The following is a 20,941-nucleotide window of genomic DNA, read 5'->3' as shown; positions in this document are numbered from 1 at the left end:
TTATTCCAGCATCACCAGCGACATCATCTGGCAGCATACTTTTCCTCGTGACATTAAACAACAAATTAATGAAACCTGTAAAAAAAATGAAGCTTGAAGTAAACATAAGTTTAGGCTCCTAAAAGAGACTTCTCCTTAGCTTTGGCCTCTGACACTTAAAAAATTGTATCATCAGGCTTGGGAACCTGTGGTAAAGAAATCCACCCGTGTTTGCTGTAGCACAGCTACTGGGTGTACACTCCCCCCCTCCTCACCCTTACAGTGTTGGGGATGCTGGTTTTCTCACTTTAAAAGGAACCAGCAGTGATTGAACCATCATGGACTATAGCAACACATTTATACAATTTTTCATCAGTACCCTAATGTTCCACATAAATTTTAAACTATGCCCATACAGAATATGCTGTACGTTAAATTTCAATAGCACTGCACAATAAAATATACATTAAAAATTCTCTATAACATGAATTCTTTCTGACAAAATGTCAGGCAGACTGCTATGAATTTCACCAAAATTTATACACTGTGAGAGTGATGTAAAACTTGAAGTTGTTTACATTAGGTGTGTCGGAGTTGTTATGCAACAATTTTACTACCATGGTCTCCAATGCCTAGGCAATGGACACTTAAATTCTGAAGCAGAAAAACAGGCTAAAACATGTCATCACCAGTAGTGACAAAAGACCCACGCCCAAGCTGTTCTGACCCAATCTCGTTTCCTTGTCGTCAGGACGTTTGGCATCAGCTTCCCCAGAAAGTACTAAACAATTGTAGAACATAATAAAAGATGTCCAATTTAATTTGAGTACCAGCAGAATATGGGTGCATATTCAGTGTGCCTCCACCATCGTCTTTTCTTATGGCTCTGTATGTTTGCATTGTAAAATAAAATCAATTTTTTTCTGTAGAACAGAGTCTTTCTAATGGAAATGGTTTAAAAGAATTTATAGAAGATTGTAAAAGTTGGCTAACAATAATCATTTTTGGCATTTTTACAAAAACTGTCAACTTTGACCCCAATTTTCAAACAACTGGAAAGCAATAGGAGAATGAAATTTTATTTTCGAAGACTTTGCATTGGTAGGTTATCACATGCAAAGTTTCAGGTTTATCCCGTATTTAGTTCTGGAGATATAAAAAGCTAAGCTTCACTTTTTCTCCAGCATCTATCTTTTTTGGCTAATCTGTTTCAAAATACTGATATGAAAGTTGCCCAAAGAATATTTCTTTTTATTATTTCACTTAACAGAGGGCAAAAAGTTTTACAGGAAGGTTAAGTTTTGTTTCTTTCAAGAATATTGCTGGACAAGATATGTCTCAAAGCTGCAGAAAACTCAGGTGCACCGTAAACACCTGTGCTTTGAGGACAAACAAATGACTATATTTCTGCAATTATTATATTGGCAAAAGTAAAACTTTACACATTTTCAATGGGAACACATGCAACAAAATCCGTGTTGGTCCTGTAGGGACTTTTCCTGAAATTAGGCCACTTGGCATGAAATGGCTCACCTACAACTTACAAAATTCCTGTCAATGCCACACATGAATTATTGAATTTTTATTTTGGTTCAATCAATAAGGTATTATCTGGTACTTTAGATGAAGGTGACATCTTATTTTAAAGCAAACTTTGATGTGTTAGATTAACTAGGGAGCAAGTCACAACAGTAAAAGCCACTTTAATGAGTTTTGATTATACAGGAATTTCTAAAGAGAGAAATGAACAGATCATTACATAAGGAATGAAAGCCTCTGTTAACATACAATACAATCTAGGAATAGCTTTGCCTCATCAATGAGAAGCTAATGTCTATTTTTAATGAGCTTGAACAGGAACTGATCTGCTAAATATAGTAATTGTAAATGCACAAAAAGGTATTTTACAGCTGCATCTAATTAATCCTGTGCAAGTAGCAAATATCTGGAGCTGACGAAAGGTGATAAAGGTAAGAGACTCCCAATAGCATTTACAGTGGACAATGGTCAACAGTTGTGTATTAAAAATTCCTCTTATACACAAGGGTGTATTTAATATCTATACATTTTGGCCACTTCCTGTTGAGTTAGATGCGAGGGAAACACTTATTTACATACACTGGATCTCTCTCCTATGGGCGCATTTTCTCTGGGGTTTCGGCAGATATTTGCAAATTCGATTTTACAACATGTAGCTGAAGTCAGCTCAAACAAATTCCACTGGTCACATGTTTCACAGTGTCCAGCTTCAATGGAGAGTGACAGCGTTTCCCAATACAAACAAAATGATTTTTAAATCAGAATTGAGTGTTTCATTCAATAGAACGGTCCCACATTACCATTGGGCAGTATTCGTTTTGTTGCGACGTCAACCGGAACAGTAAAATATGAAGAATTATCAGAACTCCAGCAGCAGCTGAGTAGTGCTGATCATGGTGGTAGAGCCATCACAGCTCAGGACTGTGCTGTCGCTGCTGGAGTACTGGTAATTTTTTGTGTTGTACTGCCCCTGTTAATACACACTGATAAAACGAGTATCACACTTCACTAATTAAGGATCGCTCTGTCGATTGGGCACGTTAAATTCCACTTTGAACATAATTTCGTCTGTAATGGGAACTAACCAATGTTTTTCACTAGCCGTGTACCTCCTTCCTGGTGGAATGACAAACTGATCGGCTGTCGAACCGCATCCGTCTAATAGGCTCTCCTCATGCATGGTTGTTTACATCTTTGGTCGGGTTTAGTGACATCTGACATCTCTGAACAGTCAAAGGGACTATGTCTGTGATACAGCATCCACAGTCAACGTCGATCTTCAGGAGTTCTGGGAACCGGGGTAATGCAAAATTTTTTTGATGTGTGTAGTAACTAGATTCTATTTGTCATGGCAAGTAATGAAACTGAAATAACCTTAGGTGTTTACCTATCTTTAACAAATTCTCTTGTGACTCAACTGACAGCATTCAGGAACTCTCACTATGTACTTTTCCAATTCTCCTAATATTTGTCAGGGTTTTTCCCTTGTTACTTAAAAAGCTGTAGGGTTCTGTCCCTATTGCATGGACTTTAATCTTTGCAGTATCACCAAACTGTCTTCTACTGAACAGTGACATTTATTTTTTCACTATGGGAAAGTTTGCATTCTAAATTGCATTGAGGGCTCTAATACGGAAATATTAGTGATGTGGTCAATCAACATCTAATATAGCTACGCAACACTGGAAGCATAAACAAACCCACGATGATGACAGTAGCCTACTGTGTCCAGTTCACTCTAAGCAGCTTGCTTTGTTCTTTTTTGGGAAGCACATCAAAAGTGGTATGCAGTCACTTGAGGAAAGATCAGTATTTACTTCCCATTAAGAACAGTTGTAATACAGAGGTTAACAGAACTTTGAGTCAGTAGCTGAACACTACTCTATAACCCAGTAGAGGGGAATGATTTGTTATGAAATGAAGTTATCTGAAACTCTACCCTTAATGAAGGTGGGTTTCGATTGCCAAACCACATGAGGTGCATTTAAGTCTCAAATACAAAGGAATGACTAGGGGAGTCACTTGATTAGGTCTATGAGGGTTTCTTAAATCAAGTGGTTTTATTGAAACTACTTTTTGCTAAATTTCTTTTCCTTACTAGAGGATTACTATGAAAAGAGGATCTACATTCAAATCTAAATCCATAATCTGCAAAGCATTGTGATGTGAGTGCAAATGGTATGTCCCGTATTGTACTAGTTATTAGGGTTTCCTCCTGTTCCTTAAATGAGCGCAGGAAGAGTGAGTGACTGAATGCCTCCTGCACGTAGTAATTATTCTAATCTAATCCTCAAAATCCCTATGTCAGCAAACGTAAGGGATTTCAGTATATGCTAGAATCTACATTGTCTTGCATGCTATTTTACTTCAGTAAAATTTATTTTCCTGTTGATACTAAGCTTCAGAACACATTCTTCTCAACAGAGACGGCAATTTCTGTTCCATACTGGATGACCACCTAGGTAGTTTATAATTTTATTTGAATGTGTACAAGCATATTCATTCTCTCTCTCTCTCTCTCTCTCTCTCTCTCTCTCACACACACACACACACACACACACACACACACACACACTATGCAACAGGAAATTTGAGCTCTTTAAGCAATAGTTGAACATCCAAAATTTTGACATTTACAACAACTCAACGTTTGACACACAAACCCAATTACAGTAGATCTACCTTGCTGCAATACGACTGTGCAACGGAGACCTGAAACTGTGGTATCGATAGTTACGATGCCACGGCATAGGTGCAAGTTCGTAGGTTGGCACTACGAAACCAACGACAGCGCCTTCTAGGCCTGCTGTGCAGCTCTACAAGCGCCACTCTAGATTCAGCCCATCTGATTCAGAGCCAAAGACCAAGTAACTTAGTTTGTACTTCATAGGGGGCTAGCCATTACAGATTTTGTTACTTCAGTTACTTCAATGATAGTTTGTCCAACTACTAGTAGCTGTTAGCGTTGATGCCTGTGCGACTTCGCACCTACGTGCTCATCTCAGCCAAAGTTATGTACAATTGATGTACTAAAGTATCGTGTTGAGATATACTAAAACCACTTTTAATTGCAGTACCACAGGTTCTACATCACCTGCTCCTCCTAGCTTCCTACATTTGGCCTACCTTTCAGTTTACAGGAGCAGATCCACCCGCCGCCTTCCAGGCGGGATACAAAAAGTGCTGCTTTAGTTTTTTCCCTTTGCCTGTGTGCGTCTGCGTATGAATGCTTCCCCTATTTGCTATAAGACTTTCATTTGTGTAAACCACGGCTTCGCCACAGGAACAGGCTTCGCTGTCCAATCTTTTACACTTTCAGGCTCAGCAAATGACGCAGCTGCTTGCTGCTATAAATTGACTGGTCACAGTACAAACTGCAGTTACTTCGGCACCTCCGCCGCCGCCACCACCAGTACCACTGCCGACGCCCCCAGCGCCGCCATTTTGCACCTCCAATCTCGACATTGAATGCTGGCCAGAATACATCGCCCAGCTCGAGGCACACTTCGCAGCATACAACATACCAGGTACAGAGCGGCTTGCCTTTTTCATTGCCAGCATGGGCGTTGTGTTATACCGTGTGCTTGTAAAACTGTTTCCCACCATAATCATTAGAGACGCTATTGCGCAGAATGTGGCGGATCACCGCATCCGTGAACAAATCCTCAGATTTAAAAACCCGTCTTTGCAGGAAGTAATGGACTTGCTAGACAGACAAGATACATTAGACATGGCTACTTCCATGTTCGACGTGGCCCCAGGTGTGTGTACTGTTAGCACGGCACAACACGTGCCCTCCCGCCCAGCCCCAGCACGGCACGCCACACCGCTTGCGTGCCAGTAAACAAGTTTCCCATCAGGCATTGAAATACTGTCTGCACTGCTTTCGTGCCCAATTGCGGGACAGTTGCCAATCCCGTCAAGCACAGTGTTATTTTTGTAATAAGAAAGAACATGTGCAAGCTTTGTGTAGTAAGAGAATCTCTAATTCCCAACTTGTCTCCCATTCACGTGACTCGTGTGGGTGTCACTGCAACGGAAACCGCCATGCTCATAATTCACATCAGCCTATGGGCGTTAATGCCATTTATTCGAAGTCTTCTGCTTCACGTGCTTCTGCAGCTCATTGTGTGACTCAAGTTTTGCCAGACACTTCCTCTCGCATTCAGCAATATGAGAGAAAACTTTGTGTGACTTTGAACATTTGTGGACATTCTGTTCGCATGTAGCTGGACACTGGTGCATCAGTTTCTTTACTGAACAAATCAACGTATGACTTGCTCGGTTCACCCCCGCTTCGTCGTTTGCATTCCACGCTGGCTGCATTTACTGGACAGGAAATCTCAGTGCTCGGCATGTATAGTTTGCAAGCCACGTATGGTACAATGACATGTATAGTCTTTCCATATGCTCCGCTCTAGTGATGCTACAAACATTTTTGGCATAGAGGCATTTGAACTTTTTGGGCTCACAATTCAGGCAATGCTAGTGACCATGCAGATGGTGTTGCCGCACTATACGATGATTTTGCTGAACTCTTTTGTGATGGCCTTGGTTGCGCCACAGATTTTGCAGCGCATGTTGTAGTTAAAGACAATGCCATGCCTGTTTTCCGTTGCGCAAGCCCGGTACCACACGCACTGGGTGATGCCGTAGCTGCTGAACTTGTGCATTTGCAAGACAGTGTCGTCACTGAACCTGTTTCTGCTTCGCATTGGGCTTCCCCTATAGTGTGTGTGTGAAGAAACCAAACAGTCGTCTCTGTATTTGTGTTGACTAAGTCTACAGTAATTCCCCAGACAGTAATAGCAATGTTTCCCTTACCGCATCCTGAAGACATTTTTGATAAGCTTGGTGTGGGAAAATTCTTTTCCACGACTGACTTGCGGGACGCATACTTCCAGATTCTGCTCGACAAACAGTCGCAGCGCTATTGTGATCAACACCCACCTCTGATTGTTTAAGTTTCACTGCCTTCCATTCGGTTGTGCTTCAGCTCTTGCTATTTTTCAGTCTCATTTTCAGCAGTTGTGTGCCACTGTCCCTGGTTGTTCCAATTATCTGGACGATATAGTTGTATCAGGTCGCACCCCTGACAAACATTTGCAGAATTTGCTTGCTTTATTTACTGTACTTTTGCAGGCAGGACTAAAGTGTAACAGAGACAACTGCAAATTTTTTCAAACTGAGATTCAGTATTTAGGACATATGATTAACGGTCAGGGTATCCACCCCTCGCCGTCACATCTCAGTGTGATTAGAGACTTGCCAGCACCCACGCACTTTAAAGAACTTCAGTCTGCATTGGGCAAAATTACATATTATAGTCGGTTTATACCAAATGCAGAGCAGATTGCAGTACTTTTGCATTGCCTTCGGCATAAGAACGTTACTTGTGTGTGGGCTTTGGAGTTTGACGCTGCTTTCCACAAGCTCAAGTCTGCTTTGTTGAGTGATCACTGTTTGATTCCTTTCGATCCCTCCAAACCAGTTGTTTTGGCTGTCAATGCATCTTCTCACTGCATTGGAGCGGTTCTCTCGCACCGCATTAATTCTGTCGATCGCCTGATTGCTTTTGGGTCTAAGTTGCTCAATTCTGCCCAGCAAAACTATTCTCAAATCAAGAAAGAAGCTTTAGCTATTGTATATGGAGTGACGAAGTTCCATGATTTTTTTGTACGGTCAAAAGTTCTATTCGGTCACTGACCATAAGCCTTTGACGTCATCGTTCCACCCCTTAGAGCCAGTTCCAGCCCATAACGCACGAAAGTTGCAATGCTGGTCTTTGTTTTTGTCTTACTACAATTACAAAATCTTGTTTCAGTCTACGGCCCAGCATGGCAATGCTGATGCTTTGTCTCGTCTGCCTATCGGTCCTGAAGAGGTGTTTGATTCTTCTGAACTGTCCTGCATGTTTATTGATTCGCAAAATAAGGAAATCAGCTGATGGTTTTCCGGTGGACTTCCGTCGCATTGCTTCCACGACAGCCGCCAATACTTCTTTGCAGATTCTTTTGCAGTATCTTCGTACTCAATGACTTCCATCTGCTACTCAGATTCGTGATCCACTCGTTCGACGTTACTTTGCGCAATGTCACAACTTGTCTCTACACCACAGTGTTATCTTGTTATGAACTCATAATGATCAGTCTTGTGTGGTTGTACCTTGTTTGTTGGAGTCGGAAATCTTCCGATTGCTGCACGCTGGTCATTGGGGTATTGTGCGGACGAAGCATTTAGCGCATCGCAACTGCACTTGGGTCGGCATTGATAAACGAATTGAGAATTTGCTTGCTAATTGTTACTCTTGTGCGGAGCATCAATCTGCTCCCCGCCAACACTTATTTCCGTGGCGAACTCCTACTGCGGCTTGGCAGCACATTCATATTGATTTTGCAGGTCCTTTCTGGGACACCCACTGGTTGATAGATATTGATGCGTACAGCAACTTTCCTTTTGTTGTGCCTACGTCTCCTACTACATCTGCGAGTACTATTCGGGCTTTGACACCTATTTTCTGTATTGACGACCTTAAGTTATTGTCTCCGACAATGGCCTCCAATTTGTGTCCTCCGAGTTTGAAGTGATCAGTGCTGCAAATGGCATTCGCCATCTGACCTCAGCCCCGTACCACTCCCAGTCGAACGGTGATGCTGAATGTTTTGTGCATACATTGAAGTCACAGATGAGCAAGTTGTGCACCTTGCACTCTCGCAAACATGCGCTTTGGCCTTTCCTTGCTTCACATTGTTCCCAGACGTGCGGCACCCATTCCCCAGCGGAATTGCTACATGGCCGTGCCCATCGGTCGCTCCTGCAGCTTTTGCACCCGCCGCCATGCGCTCCTGTTTCTTCGCCTCGTTCTGGCTTGGCGCTGCAGATTTGGCATTCTATCGCATTTGCTATGGCAGGCAGCGCTGGGAGCAGGGGCGCATTCTTCGCCAGCCTTATTTGTCACTTCTGGTCCCTCCGGCACTGTCAAGCGACACCAGAACCAGATCCGTTTCTGCCATTCTTGGTTTTCTGCTGCTGGTTGTTTTCTGGCAGAATTGGAGGCTTCGCAGCATCTGCCGCCTCAGCCCATGACTCCACCGACGGAAGCTCCATCATTGCCGCTGCAGGTCCGGTCACCTGCAATGAACGGGCACCTCTCGCCAGCCCCATGGCCCCACCTCCAGCCGCAGTCATGTTCCTCTGCGGTGCCGGAACCGATGGGCGCGGAAGCTGCCGTCACGCTGCCACCCATGGAGATCGCTGCTCCGCCTCCTCATCCAAGCATACCCAGTGGCGGTGCGCAGCCTGGGCAGGTTTTCCACGGGGCATTTTCCTCTATCCGCCCCCTCAGTTACGCCGCCCCTGGTCCCTCCAACCGCTGTCGGAAGCCCTACTCAACGACGGCGCGTCGTTTCAGAGGGGGGGGACGTGGTGTTGATAGCTACGATGCCACGGCATAGGTGCAAGTTTGTAGGTTGGCACTATGAAACCGACGACAGTGCCCTCTAGCCAGAGCTGTGCATCTCTACGAGCGCCACTCTGGATTCAGCCCATCTGATTCCAAGCTGATGACCAAGCAACTTAGTTTCTACTTCATAGGGGACTAGCCATTACAGATTTTGTTACTTCAGCTACTTCAGTGATAGTTTGTCCAACTACTAGTAGCTGACAGCGTTGATGTCTGTGCGGCTTCGCACCTACGTGCTCATCTCAGCCAAAGTTAAGTACAATTGATGTACTCAAGTATCGTATTGAGATATACTAAAACCACTTAATTGCAGTACCATGTGTTCTACCTCACCTGCTCCTCCTAGCTTCCTACATTCGGCCTACCCTTTAATTTACAGCAGCAGACCCACTCGCCGCCTTCCAGGCGGAATTTAAAAAAAAAAAAAACAAATTTCAATTTTCTTTAACGAACAATTTAACTTCTTCCATTTTTGTGATCTCTGTGAAAACCACATTCACTTGCCTTTCCTGCAATTCTCTGGGTTCAATTTTCACTATTTTATGACAGACAATGCCCTTAACAAAATTCTGAGTGTGATGTATTTCAATCTGTTGTGGGTTACAGCCCCCTTACTTGTAATTTAGAAAAAAATATATGTGGTGTATCCATCTCAACCAGTAACATGATTGTTTGAAATAGGCTGGTTCTAGACACTTGGCACTTGCTTCTTACGCACTGTTTCCATGGCAACAACTCTAAATTTGAAACCTTTTGTGCTTTTACTAACATTAATATTATACACACTTCAAAAAAAATGTTTTGCATCACCCCAGTTCCCAGAACTCCTGAAGGTAGACGTTGGCTGTGGATATTGTACCACAGACACAGTCCCTTTGACTGTTCAGAGATGTCACTAAACCCGACCAAAGATGTAAATAACGAAGCATGAGCAGTGCCTATTACACGGAAGGGATCCGACAGCCGATCAATTCTAGTCATTCCACCAGGAAGGAGGTACACGGACAGTGTTGTCTATACTTCAACCACGCCTAGACGGTCAATACCGCGTTTCGTTCGCGTCCGCATTGTTACTTTGTGCCAGGAAGGGCTCTCAACAAGAGAAGTGTTCAGGCACCTCTGAGTGAACCGAAGCAATGTTGTTTGGACATAGAGGAGATACAAGAGAGACAGCAACTGTTGATGACATGCCTCACTCAGGCCGCCCAAGGGCTACTACTGCAGAGGATGACTGCTACCTACCGATTATGGCTCGGAGGAACCCTGACAGCAATGCCACCATGTTGAATAATGCTTTTCGTGCAGCCACAGGACATCATGTTATGACTCAAACTGTGCACAATAGGCTGCATGATGCACCACTTCACTCCCAACATCCATGGCGAGTTCCATCTTTGTAACCAAGACACCATGCAGCATGGTACAGATGGGCCAAACAACATGTCAATGAACTGCTCAGGATTAGCATCACTTTCTCTTCAACCAACCGTCGGAAATGTGTTTGGAGGCAACCTGGTCAGGCTGAATGCCTTGACACACTGTCCAGCAGGTGCAGCAAGGTGGAGGTTCCCTGTTGTTTTGCGGTGGCATTATGTGGGGCCGAAGTACGCCACTGGTGGTCATTGAAGGCATTGTAATGGCTGTATGATACATGAATGCCATCCTCCGACAGATAGTGCAACCATATCGTCTTCATGGACGACATTTCGCACCCCCCATCGTGCACGTATTGTGAATGACTTCCTCTACGGTAACGACGTCGCTCGACTAGAGTGGCCAGCATGTTCTCCAGACATGAACCCTATTGAACATGGCTGGGATAGATTGAAAAGGGCTGTTTATGGACGACATGATCCACCAACCACTCTGAGGGATCTACGACGAATCGCCGTTGGGAGTGGGACAGTCTGGACCAGCAGTGTCTTGATAAACTTTTGGATAGTATGCCACGATGAATACAGGCATGCATCAATGCAAGAGGACATGCTACTGGGTATTAGAAGTACCAGTGTGTACAGCAATCTGGACCACCACCTCTGAAGGTCTCACTGTATGGTAGTACGCCATGCAATATGTGGTTTTCATGAGCAATAAAAAGGGGCGGAAATCATGTTTATGTTGATCTCTATTCCAATTTTCTGTACAGGTTCCGGAACTCTCAAAACCGAGGTGACACAAAACTTTTTTTTTAATATGTGTATTATTTAATTTCATGGAAGTACCGCCAAGATGAGCTCCCCTCTATTGGCTGGATGTTCTTACAAGCAGATACCACGAGAGAAGTGAGATGAGCCACTGCATACCCAAGAGCTGCTGCTATGGGAAGAATCCAAAATATTTTTGCTAACCTACTAAAACTGAGATGATACATGAATCACATGGGCTATCTTTTTTTCCCTTATGTGTTTGTACAGGGTGATGCATAAAAGATGAACGGTTTTCAGATGAACAATACATCATTAGGATTGCTTCAAAACAATTTTTAATTACAGAATAACACTAAAATAATGTTGCCATTTAACAAAATTAATGCTTGAAAACAATGTCTCCCAGGTGACGGCCAGTTTCAGCAATGCACTTCTCAAGGCGCTCTCTTAAGTTGGTTTCAACTCTCTGCAACATGCCTCTGTCTATTTGGACGATTTCAACACGAACAGCTTCCTTCAATTCTTTAAGTGTACATGGTTTATGCACCTACAAATGTAATCTGAAGTAATCCCACAAAAAGTAGTCACACATGGATAGGTCAGGGGAATGAGGAGGCCAATGAATGTCCCCGAACTGGGAAATAACTCTACCACAAAAAATAGTCTTAATTGCTTCCATAGTCAATCTTCCCATGTGAGCTGTAGTTCCATCCTGCTGAAACCACACTCACTGGATAGGAAATACGTTTTCTTCTTAATTCAGGTAGAAAGAATTCAGTGATCACCTCTCTATATCGTTCAGAGGTTACGGTTACAGTGCTCTGTTCTTGTCTTGGAAAAAGTATGGACCAATAACATCTGTACCTGTCACAGCACACCAAACTGTCACCTTGGTACTATGTAATGGTTTCTCAAGCAGCACTTGGGTTTTCACTGGCCCAATAATGACAGTTCTGCTGATTTACCATTCCATTCAAATGGAAATGAGCTTCATATCTGATAAGCAAAATAATGTTGTCATTTTGCTCAAATACGGCCTCCATTTCTCAGGCAAAATTTACCCGCTGTTCATAATCCCTTGGGTTTAATTTCTGCACAATGGCCATTTTGTAGGAATGAAATTTTAGGTTAGTATGCAAAATATGCCTTACCGAGCGATTACAGAGGCGCAGCTCAGGCAAGTGTCTTCTAGTAGATCGGCCAGGACTACAGAGTATGGCTTACCGAACTCTTTCCACATTTTCTTGTGTCTGAACTGCGCAAAGTGCTCCTGGAGGCTTTTGTTCATAACTGTTCCTCATGTTCGAAATGATTCTACCCAACGTAAAATGGTGTTACGAGTGGGAATACTATCATGTCTAGCGAGATTGAAATCGCGACGAAACTCACGCCGCACTGCAATGACACTCACTATTGTGCACAAAACTATCGTAGCTAAACACACGATGTTGCAGAGTCCACAGCCTTGACTAAACAAAATGGCAGGAGCTACCGATTACGTTACCATGTCGCCCCCCCCCCCCACCCCCCCCACCCCACCCCCATCCACTCCGACGGCCTGACCTGAATACTAGCTGTTCTAAAAATGTCCGTCCTTTCTGCCTCACCCTATACCAACAATGTTATGTAGGCAACTGCACAAAAATCACTACTCTTGAGACACACTGCGAGAACAGAATTCACAGAGCTCATGGTGAAGAGGGGCTGACAGTGTTCAGCATCTTCAGGTTCTAGAATACAAGATAGTATCCTGCTGACATTTTATGCAAAACAGAAGTGCACACAAAATACACTGAACTGGGGGCTTGTATCAGTAATTAACCCTATAAGTGACACTGGTAAATATATGGTTTCTTCCAGTTCCACTTAGAGATGGAGTGTGGAAAGAATGACTGACTGAATACCTCTGTGCATGCAGAAATTTTTCTGATCTTATCCTCACGACCCTTGTGTGAGCGATACACAGGGGGATGCAATATATCCCTAGAGTAATCATATAAAGCCGTTTCTTGAAACTTTGTGAATAGACTTTCTCGGGATACTTTATTTGTCTTGAAGAGTCTGCCAGTGCAGTTCCTTCAGTATCTCTACAACACTCTTCCACACACTGAGCAAACCTGTGACCATTCATACTGCCATTCTCTGTATATGTTCAACATCCCCTGTTAGTTCTGTCTGGTACGGGTCCCACACAAGTGAGCAACATTCTAGGATGATACGCACAAGTGAGATGTAAGCATTCTCTTTTGCAGACTGATTGCACTTCCACCGTATTCTACCAATAAACCAACATCTACCACCTGCTTTACCCATGACAAACTAATATTACACCCTGGTATTTGTACGAGTTGGCCAAATGCACAGTGACTCATTGATGTAATAGTCCTAGGATACTATGCTTTTTGGTTTTGTGAAGTGCACAATTTCACTTTTCTGAACATTTAGAGCAAGTTGCCAATCTCTACACCATGTTGAAATCACAAAGATCTGACTGAATACTTATGCAGTCTCTCTCAGTAATCCATTACAGATAACTGCATCATCTGCAAAAAGCCTGATTTTACTATTAATATTGTCTGCAAGGTCATCAATATACAGCATGAACAGCAAAGATCTCAACACACTTCCGTCGTACAAACACAAAGTTAGTTCTACATCTGACGATGACTCTCCATCCAAGGTAACATGCTATGTCCTCCCTATCAAAGGTCCTCAATCCAATCACAAATTTCACTTCGTATCCCATAAGACTGCACTTTTGAGAATAAACACAGGTGCGGTACTTAGTCAAATGCTTTTCGAAAATCAAGAAACACTGCATCTAATTGGCTGCCTTGAGCCATAGCTTTCAGTATGTCATTCTGTTCAAGATACGTCATTATGTTTGAGCTCAGAATATGTTCTAAGATTCTACAACAAATTGATGTCAAGGATATTGGACAGTAGTTTCGTGGATCACTTCTACTGCCCTTCTTGTAGACAGGGGTGGCCTGTGCTTTTTTCCAAGAACTGGGCACAGTTTTTTGTTCAAGGGATCTACAATAGATTATAGTAAGAAGGGCTAACTCAGCCATAAATTTAGTATAGAATCTGAAAGGGATTCCACCGGAGCCTGGAGCTTTGTTCAATTTTAACAATTTCAGCTGTTTCTCAACACCCTGGCACTAATACTTATTTCAGTCAACTTTTCAGTGGTTTGGGGATTCAATTGTGGCAATTCTTCTTTGTAAAGGAACAATGGAGTTGAGCATTTCAGCTTTTGCTTTGCTACCCTCAATTTTCAGTTTCTGTCTCATTCGTTAGGGACTGGATGCTAGCTTTGGTGCCACTAACAGCCTTTAGATACGTCCAGAATTTCTTTGGATATTGTGATGTGTCAATTGGCAATATTCTGCTATGGTATTCATTGAAGGCAACATGCATTGCTCTCTTTGACAGCCAAACATGTTTCATTCAGCATCTCTCTATCTACAGCACTACACTTTGTTTTATATCTATTACATAGTGATCTCTGTCTGTTTAGAAGTTTCTTTACAGTGCCTATATACTATAGGGGTTCCCTCCCATTATGAACTATTCTACTGGGTACATATCTATCCATTGCATGGTCAACTATTCTTTTACACCTGAGCCACAATTCTCCTACATGCTCCTGCCCTGTGAAAATCCCCAAAGAGGTCAGGTCTATTTTTCACCATTAGATCCAATACATTTTCATCATGAGTGGGGTTCTGAACAATCTGTTTTCAGAGAAGGCATTCAGTAATGTTTCACAGGATTACTCATCATCATGCCCACCACTAACAAAACAGTAATTTTCCCAATTTATTGTTGGATGATTAAAGTCTCCATTAATGATTACAGTACAACTGGGGAACTTATGTACAAGTGAACTGAGGTTTTCTCCAAAGTTTCCGGTTACATCAGGAAATGAGTCCAGTGGGCAATGGAAGGATCTAATCATTTTATGCCCATCCCTGATACTGAGTCTTGCCCAAACAATCTCACATTCAGCTTCCATTTCTATCTCTGTGGATGAAACTTTTGTCTACTGCAACCAATACACCACCTCCATTTCCCATTTGCCTATCCTTTCGATATACGCTTAAAATTATGATGTGTAACTGATTTTCTTCTGATTCTTTGGTATGAATATTTATCACCCCTTTCCTCATGGTAAACAATACACTTAGCGCAGGTTTACTCACTGTTATTCCCAAAGAGGATTACTGGCCTGTATTTCATTGTTATGCTGAAAAACAAATCTTTGTCACCTAAACGACTTAAAAGAAAATTAAAATGCTATTGAATGTAATAGTAGAAACATAACTTCATTTTACCATTCAGATCATTTGAATTTTCACTCCCAAATGCTACCACAATATGTGTATCTACACAGCCCACAATTCTTACTGTTGAGCTGACGGTAATTTATTTACAACTTAGTTTGTTCCTCATCTATCTTGACTTGCTCCTCCAAACTTTATTTCCTTTCCCATTTCTTAACTGCTCACATCATTTTGATTTTTTTTTTTTTTTCTCCTATCACTTTGCCTATATCTAGCCGCTTCTCATCTACTGCCTTTCACGATCTTTTGTTTCCACGACTTATGTTGAAATAGTGGAAAGATGAGCAAATATCCAGACTAGTCTTCCTAAGACTGTACCTTTGTGCTGACCTAAAATGTCCAAAAACATTACATATTAACTATTCATTTTAAAAGGATGTAAATAGCTATTTCTACTTTGGAATAACAGTCGACTGTTTCCATTTACAACCAACCTCAGCTTTCAACATTACACCAGGATGCCAACATCACTGTAGCCATATTGTTCTCTTGTTAACTGTTCCCTGTGATTAAGATCACAATGAGGTGACACCCACTTCGTAGTATATGTAACTGATAATACAGTTTCATTCATCAGTATATAAACACACTGAACACGATGGCATCTATTAGCTAAGTCTGATTGCAATGGAGAAAGCTGTAAGTACTGAACAGTACCATTCAATTTAAATTACAAATCAGCAACTACATCAACTTCATCCTCAGAGTGAACAAGGAATAACACATCGTGATGAATGTATTGATTTATCGGCTTAAGTGCATAACGATTTCTAACTGTAAACTAAATTGTTACACAAGTAACTAAGAACTAAAAATGAAGGAATTTGTGACAATCAACTGTACATAAGGTTATCAGTAAGCTGCAATATATTGACGGATACTGACAATCCACAAATTGTCCTTTCAGGAAGTTTTCACAAAACACTGGACAATGAAAGAAAGGCAGTATTAATGATCTTCAAACCAGGAAAGCAGATACAATCTTTTCCATATTCCAACTAGAACACTTTTAAAATTTGAATCTAACAGTCATTCCTATATCCCCCAGTTACACGAAATGGAAAACTAGATGGCAGGTACTGCATGAGGAATTTTACAGTAAATGTCAACTACCAAACTGCACTCAGCAAAACTTATTAAAGTGAATTAAAGGTATATTCACAACAAGATGTATTGCACACTTCGTACTCACTTGTTCCGTAACGGTGCCCTGTCAACAGTACAGGGTTTGTACTTTCCTTTGTCTGCCAATTCGACCACTTCATCAATTTTATTTTCAATAGCAGTGCACTGATCATTATCAAACAATCTTCTCTGTTGGATCCCAGTATGAATTTGCTTCAAGAGCACTAAATTTTCATCCACATTGTATGGTGAGTAATGATATGATGGGCTAATGTATCTGCAAAAAGAAACGAGTGGTATCACCACTCTTGCAAGCCGTTCAAAATCCATAAAAACACAAATATTTACATACGTTTTTGGTCATAAATACTGAAAAAATGTGAAAAAGTCACCAACTGAAAAAGTTTCACACAACTACTGTTGCTCACAGTGTAGTCCGTGTCTCCTTTCGGAGTCCCACATAATTTAACATTGCAGTTTAAAACAAATTTATGCGAAAACATTTCTCATTGACATAGCAACAACTACATTTTTGACATTATTACTACTGGTTAGAGCAGTCGATTGTTGGAGAAACAGATTTCATATAAAAGAAAAATTCACTTTACTTAAACCTGGCCGCAACAACAAAGCGAGTTTTTTTAAAGCCTGACAAGTCTCGTAAACGCTGTTCCCTTCGATGTAATGTACTCGACTGAATTTATGGCCCACAACTTCATCAATACTTCTTTCCAACCGTAAATGTCAACCATTTTTAAACAACTATTAAGGAATATTATTTTGCACTACTGCACATAGTTTAAGCGCAAAATATACCATCGAATCTGTTGCTTCTACGACAGAACACGTTATATTACATACAGTCACGAACAGTGTAATGTGTTAGTTACAGCCACTCGCAAAACTAAATTACGCCGACTGTTGGAAGTATTCAGTATAACAACAAATCAACTACATCGTTACAGTTACATTCAAGAATATCTTAAAGAGGTAAGTGAAATGACAAAACTGACTTCTTTTCTTTTTGCTGAGATTTCAAACTTTTCTGTTTCAGTTGCAACTTTTGCCTCAAATCCGTATAGCCAGCTGCCATGATATTTTAACATCTATTGCGCATCCACTATATTCACCATTGCTTCAAAGCATGGTTTCGTGATAGTCTGCCGTCCAGGAGAAACAATATCTCTGATTTGTGAGAGTATATCAGACGGCAAAACAAAACATCGAAGGCATAGATGAGTATTTAATTATCCAGTAGAAGGCCGGAAAATTACCTAGTCCAAGACATTACAATTACTTCCTATGATGGATATTCTCCAAATGCCAGGGGGGAAAAAACTAGTGCCTACTGCAATTTAGCCATTCAGAACAGTGGACTTGATTTATTTATTTATTTATTCAGCCGTGGTACAACATACAGTGTATAGATGTAGTCAGTGGCTATTACATTGATTGTTATCAAAATGACATATCATACATAATTTTTTTTTAATTTTATAGTTGTTATAATTAAGGCCAATTCACACTGGCCGTCACGTCACGTGACACCACCGTCACGTCGGGGTGTATTCAACAATGATGTGTCTGTTAGGCTTCCCATCCCAGTACCAAAAGGTGAACTTGAGATGATGAGTTACCATCCGTGATTCAAAAAGTCGGAGCATAGTGTCGGAATTGAGGAACTAACAGCGATATAGTTTATTAATGCCCAAAGCAGCGTAAAATCTTGATCAGTTTTGTGTATTAAAGTGCTGAGAAGTGAAACAACATTTTAAAGTATTAACATTTATTTGCTGGCAATAAATATATATATATACATACAAACAACTCAAATGATATTTATAAAGGAATAAATAGAATACGTTTACCTTCTCCATTATAATTTTTCTCTTAAGTTACTAATAATGTCACCAACATTTGTATTTTTCTCCTTCATTGTAACCGACTTTACCACTTAAAATGTTGTTTAATGAAAACTGCTTCATCGACTTATGTTCTTATTTATATACAGAGTGGGCGTCAGCTCTGTTCTGCTATCCCAAATCTAAATAACTTTTCCTAGTCAGGTATTTGACTTTGCGGAAGAACACTCAATGGAAAAAATATCCGTCTCGTCACGGAACATATGCAATTTGCCAGAAAAACAAAGCAAAATAATGAAATAAATATTAAGAAGAGGCAAAACCACGAAATCCTCTACCGTAACACTAGTTCACGCGGCGAAAATTCGTCAACTTCCTATGTTAGCAGACGATGACACCATCAAAACCTTCTTCCCAAGAAATCTTGACATGGCCTGACGTTACATGACGGTTCGTTGACGTTGACTATGGAGGCCGCCATTTGAAATGCATTGTGGAGTGTTTTCACGTTACGTGACATGACTTGACAACCAGTGTGAATTACCCTTTGGCCGTACAGCAAGGCTTGTTATGTCAGATATTGTTACATACTACTCATCGATGGATATCAAGTTATGTATGACATGCTCAATGACATTAAGTGGCTATCTACAGCGTTTTTAAATGTTTATTTACAGTGTAACAAATGTTATTTAATAAATGTTTTTTCTGCCTGCTTAATTCACATCTTTAATTTCTTGTGGCTAGCTGCTGTACAGCGTGAAAGATGATCCACATTAGACCGCCACCTTACATAATCCTTAGAGTGTGTTCACGCAGGATACCAGGAATATGTCATGTCACTTGCTTAGTCCATGAAAATATGGAACCATGAAAATGAGTTACCATCCACGATACAAGAAGTCAGAGTAGAGAATCGGAGTTGAGGAACTGAAAAAGTTAAATCTCATTAATGGCCAAAGAAAACTTATTAAAGGATATTCTTGATAAACTGATAATTTATTTATGGTAAATTGCTGAGAATAAAAACAACAGAGAATACATAGAGCCCATTAAGTTATCCATTACGTTTCTTTTCCCGATGTAGCAAATAACTGTATTCATCTCCTTCAATAGAACTGACTTTTTCACATAATTTAAAGGTTATTTAATGAAAATTCTTTCATCAAATAATGTTCTTACTTATACATCTTGTAGGCATCTACACCAACATCTATATTTATACTGTTCGAACCACAATGAAGTCCATGGCAGAAGATATGTACCACTGTACTGATTATCAGGGCTTTTTCTCGTATAATCATTTATTATTTATTTAGCAGCTGTGGATCAGATAGAATTACATCTTTGCATTGCGAGTTTAACACAGTAGTGATCATATACACCACTTAATTACCAAGGTATATAATTTTAAATATAATAGCTTCATGTATAATTATACATTTTGCATCGACTGACAGTTTATCTACACACTTTTTATTTCTGTTCTATCATACATCAGAACATGAATTGAATGTATTGTGTAGCTATCTACACATACTTTAGTTCCATTACACTGCCTGCTTCCAATTTTTTGCATTTAGTATGTATTTATTGACTAGATAGAAAATACTTTCTATAACCAATAGTTTTATTGTTTGCTTAAATTATTTGTCTTTCATTCTAATGTTTCAAATATGTTCTTCCAACAGCAAAAATTTATCTATGGTACTTTGTGGTTTGAACTTCATTCGTATTCAGTTCCTTTAATTGTGGCAATTCCTCTATTCTCCTTCTGTTGATGTTCCTATATAGTGTTGCTTTATTTTCCTCCTTATTGAGAATCAGCCTATTGGTTCCGAGCAGTAGAGTGATAGACTATCATGTAGATCTGTGGTCAGTGGTATCAAGAGCAGAAAGAGTCATTTCACTTTCATTGTTAAGAGGTAAGTCTTTTATATGTATCAGAGACAATAGGGGTTCTAATATGCTGGCTTGTGGTACGCCATGACTTACTTGTTGAAAGTCTGATAAATATTTCTTTCATTCGAATTGTATTTCTACTGCTTGTTTCATATTTTGGGGGTGTGATTTAACGGTACCTCTAATCTCGTAGTGATCAAGCTTCGTTATTAAAATCTCGTGATCGACTAGGTTGGAACCTTTCGATAAGTCACAAAATATGTCAAGAGTATTCTGGTCTAAATCTGATCCCTCTGGGATTATAGTTATACATTAAAATGCTGGTGAAACTGTTGATTTTCCTTTCTGAATTCAAACTGGTAAAACTGGGCTATTTTCAGTCTGTCTGGGCAACTATCTTCTGTCAGACATGAATTAACAAAGGGGCAGAGTGGTTTGGCCATTTCATTTGCAATCAACTTTAAAATTTTATATGAAAGCCCATTTATGCCAATGTAGATTTTATTATCAAGTTTCTTTGTCACTTTTATTATCTCTTGCTCTGTTGTAGGATAAAAATAACATGAGTAAATGGTG

The 20,941-nt window shown here is 40.7% G+C and overlaps 1 protein-coding gene across 1 annotated transcript in view; it reads right to left on the bottom strand.

Moving 5' to 3' along the window:
* The window catches only part of LOC126162558 (RNA demethylase ALKBH5-like), a 124,035-nt gene extending 106,252 nt beyond the window's left edge, over positions 1 to 17,783 (bottom strand). The window contains exons 1-2 of the mRNA XM_049919145.1: positions 17,615 to 17,783; positions 16,669 to 16,878 (exon numbers count right to left, since the gene is read on the bottom strand). Of these exons, the coding sequence (XP_049775102.1) occupies positions 16,669 to 16,878; positions 17,615 to 17,694 (290 nt within the window). The 5' untranslated portion in view covers positions 17,695 to 17,783. The remainder of the gene's footprint in view (positions 1 to 16,668; positions 16,879 to 17,614) is intronic.
* Positions 17,784 to 20,941: the final 3,158 nt, after the last annotated feature.

Source organism: Schistocerca cancellata, chromosome 2, assembly GCF_023864275.1.
Source record: "Schistocerca cancellata isolate TAMUIC-IGC-003103 chromosome 2, iqSchCanc2.1, whole genome shotgun sequence".
Classification (NCBI taxonomy): Eukaryota; Metazoa; Arthropoda; class Insecta; order Orthoptera; family Acrididae; genus Schistocerca; species Schistocerca cancellata.
The sequence above is the reverse complement of the archived record's forward strand: the minus strand, read 5'-3'. Positions and strand labels throughout refer to the sequence as shown.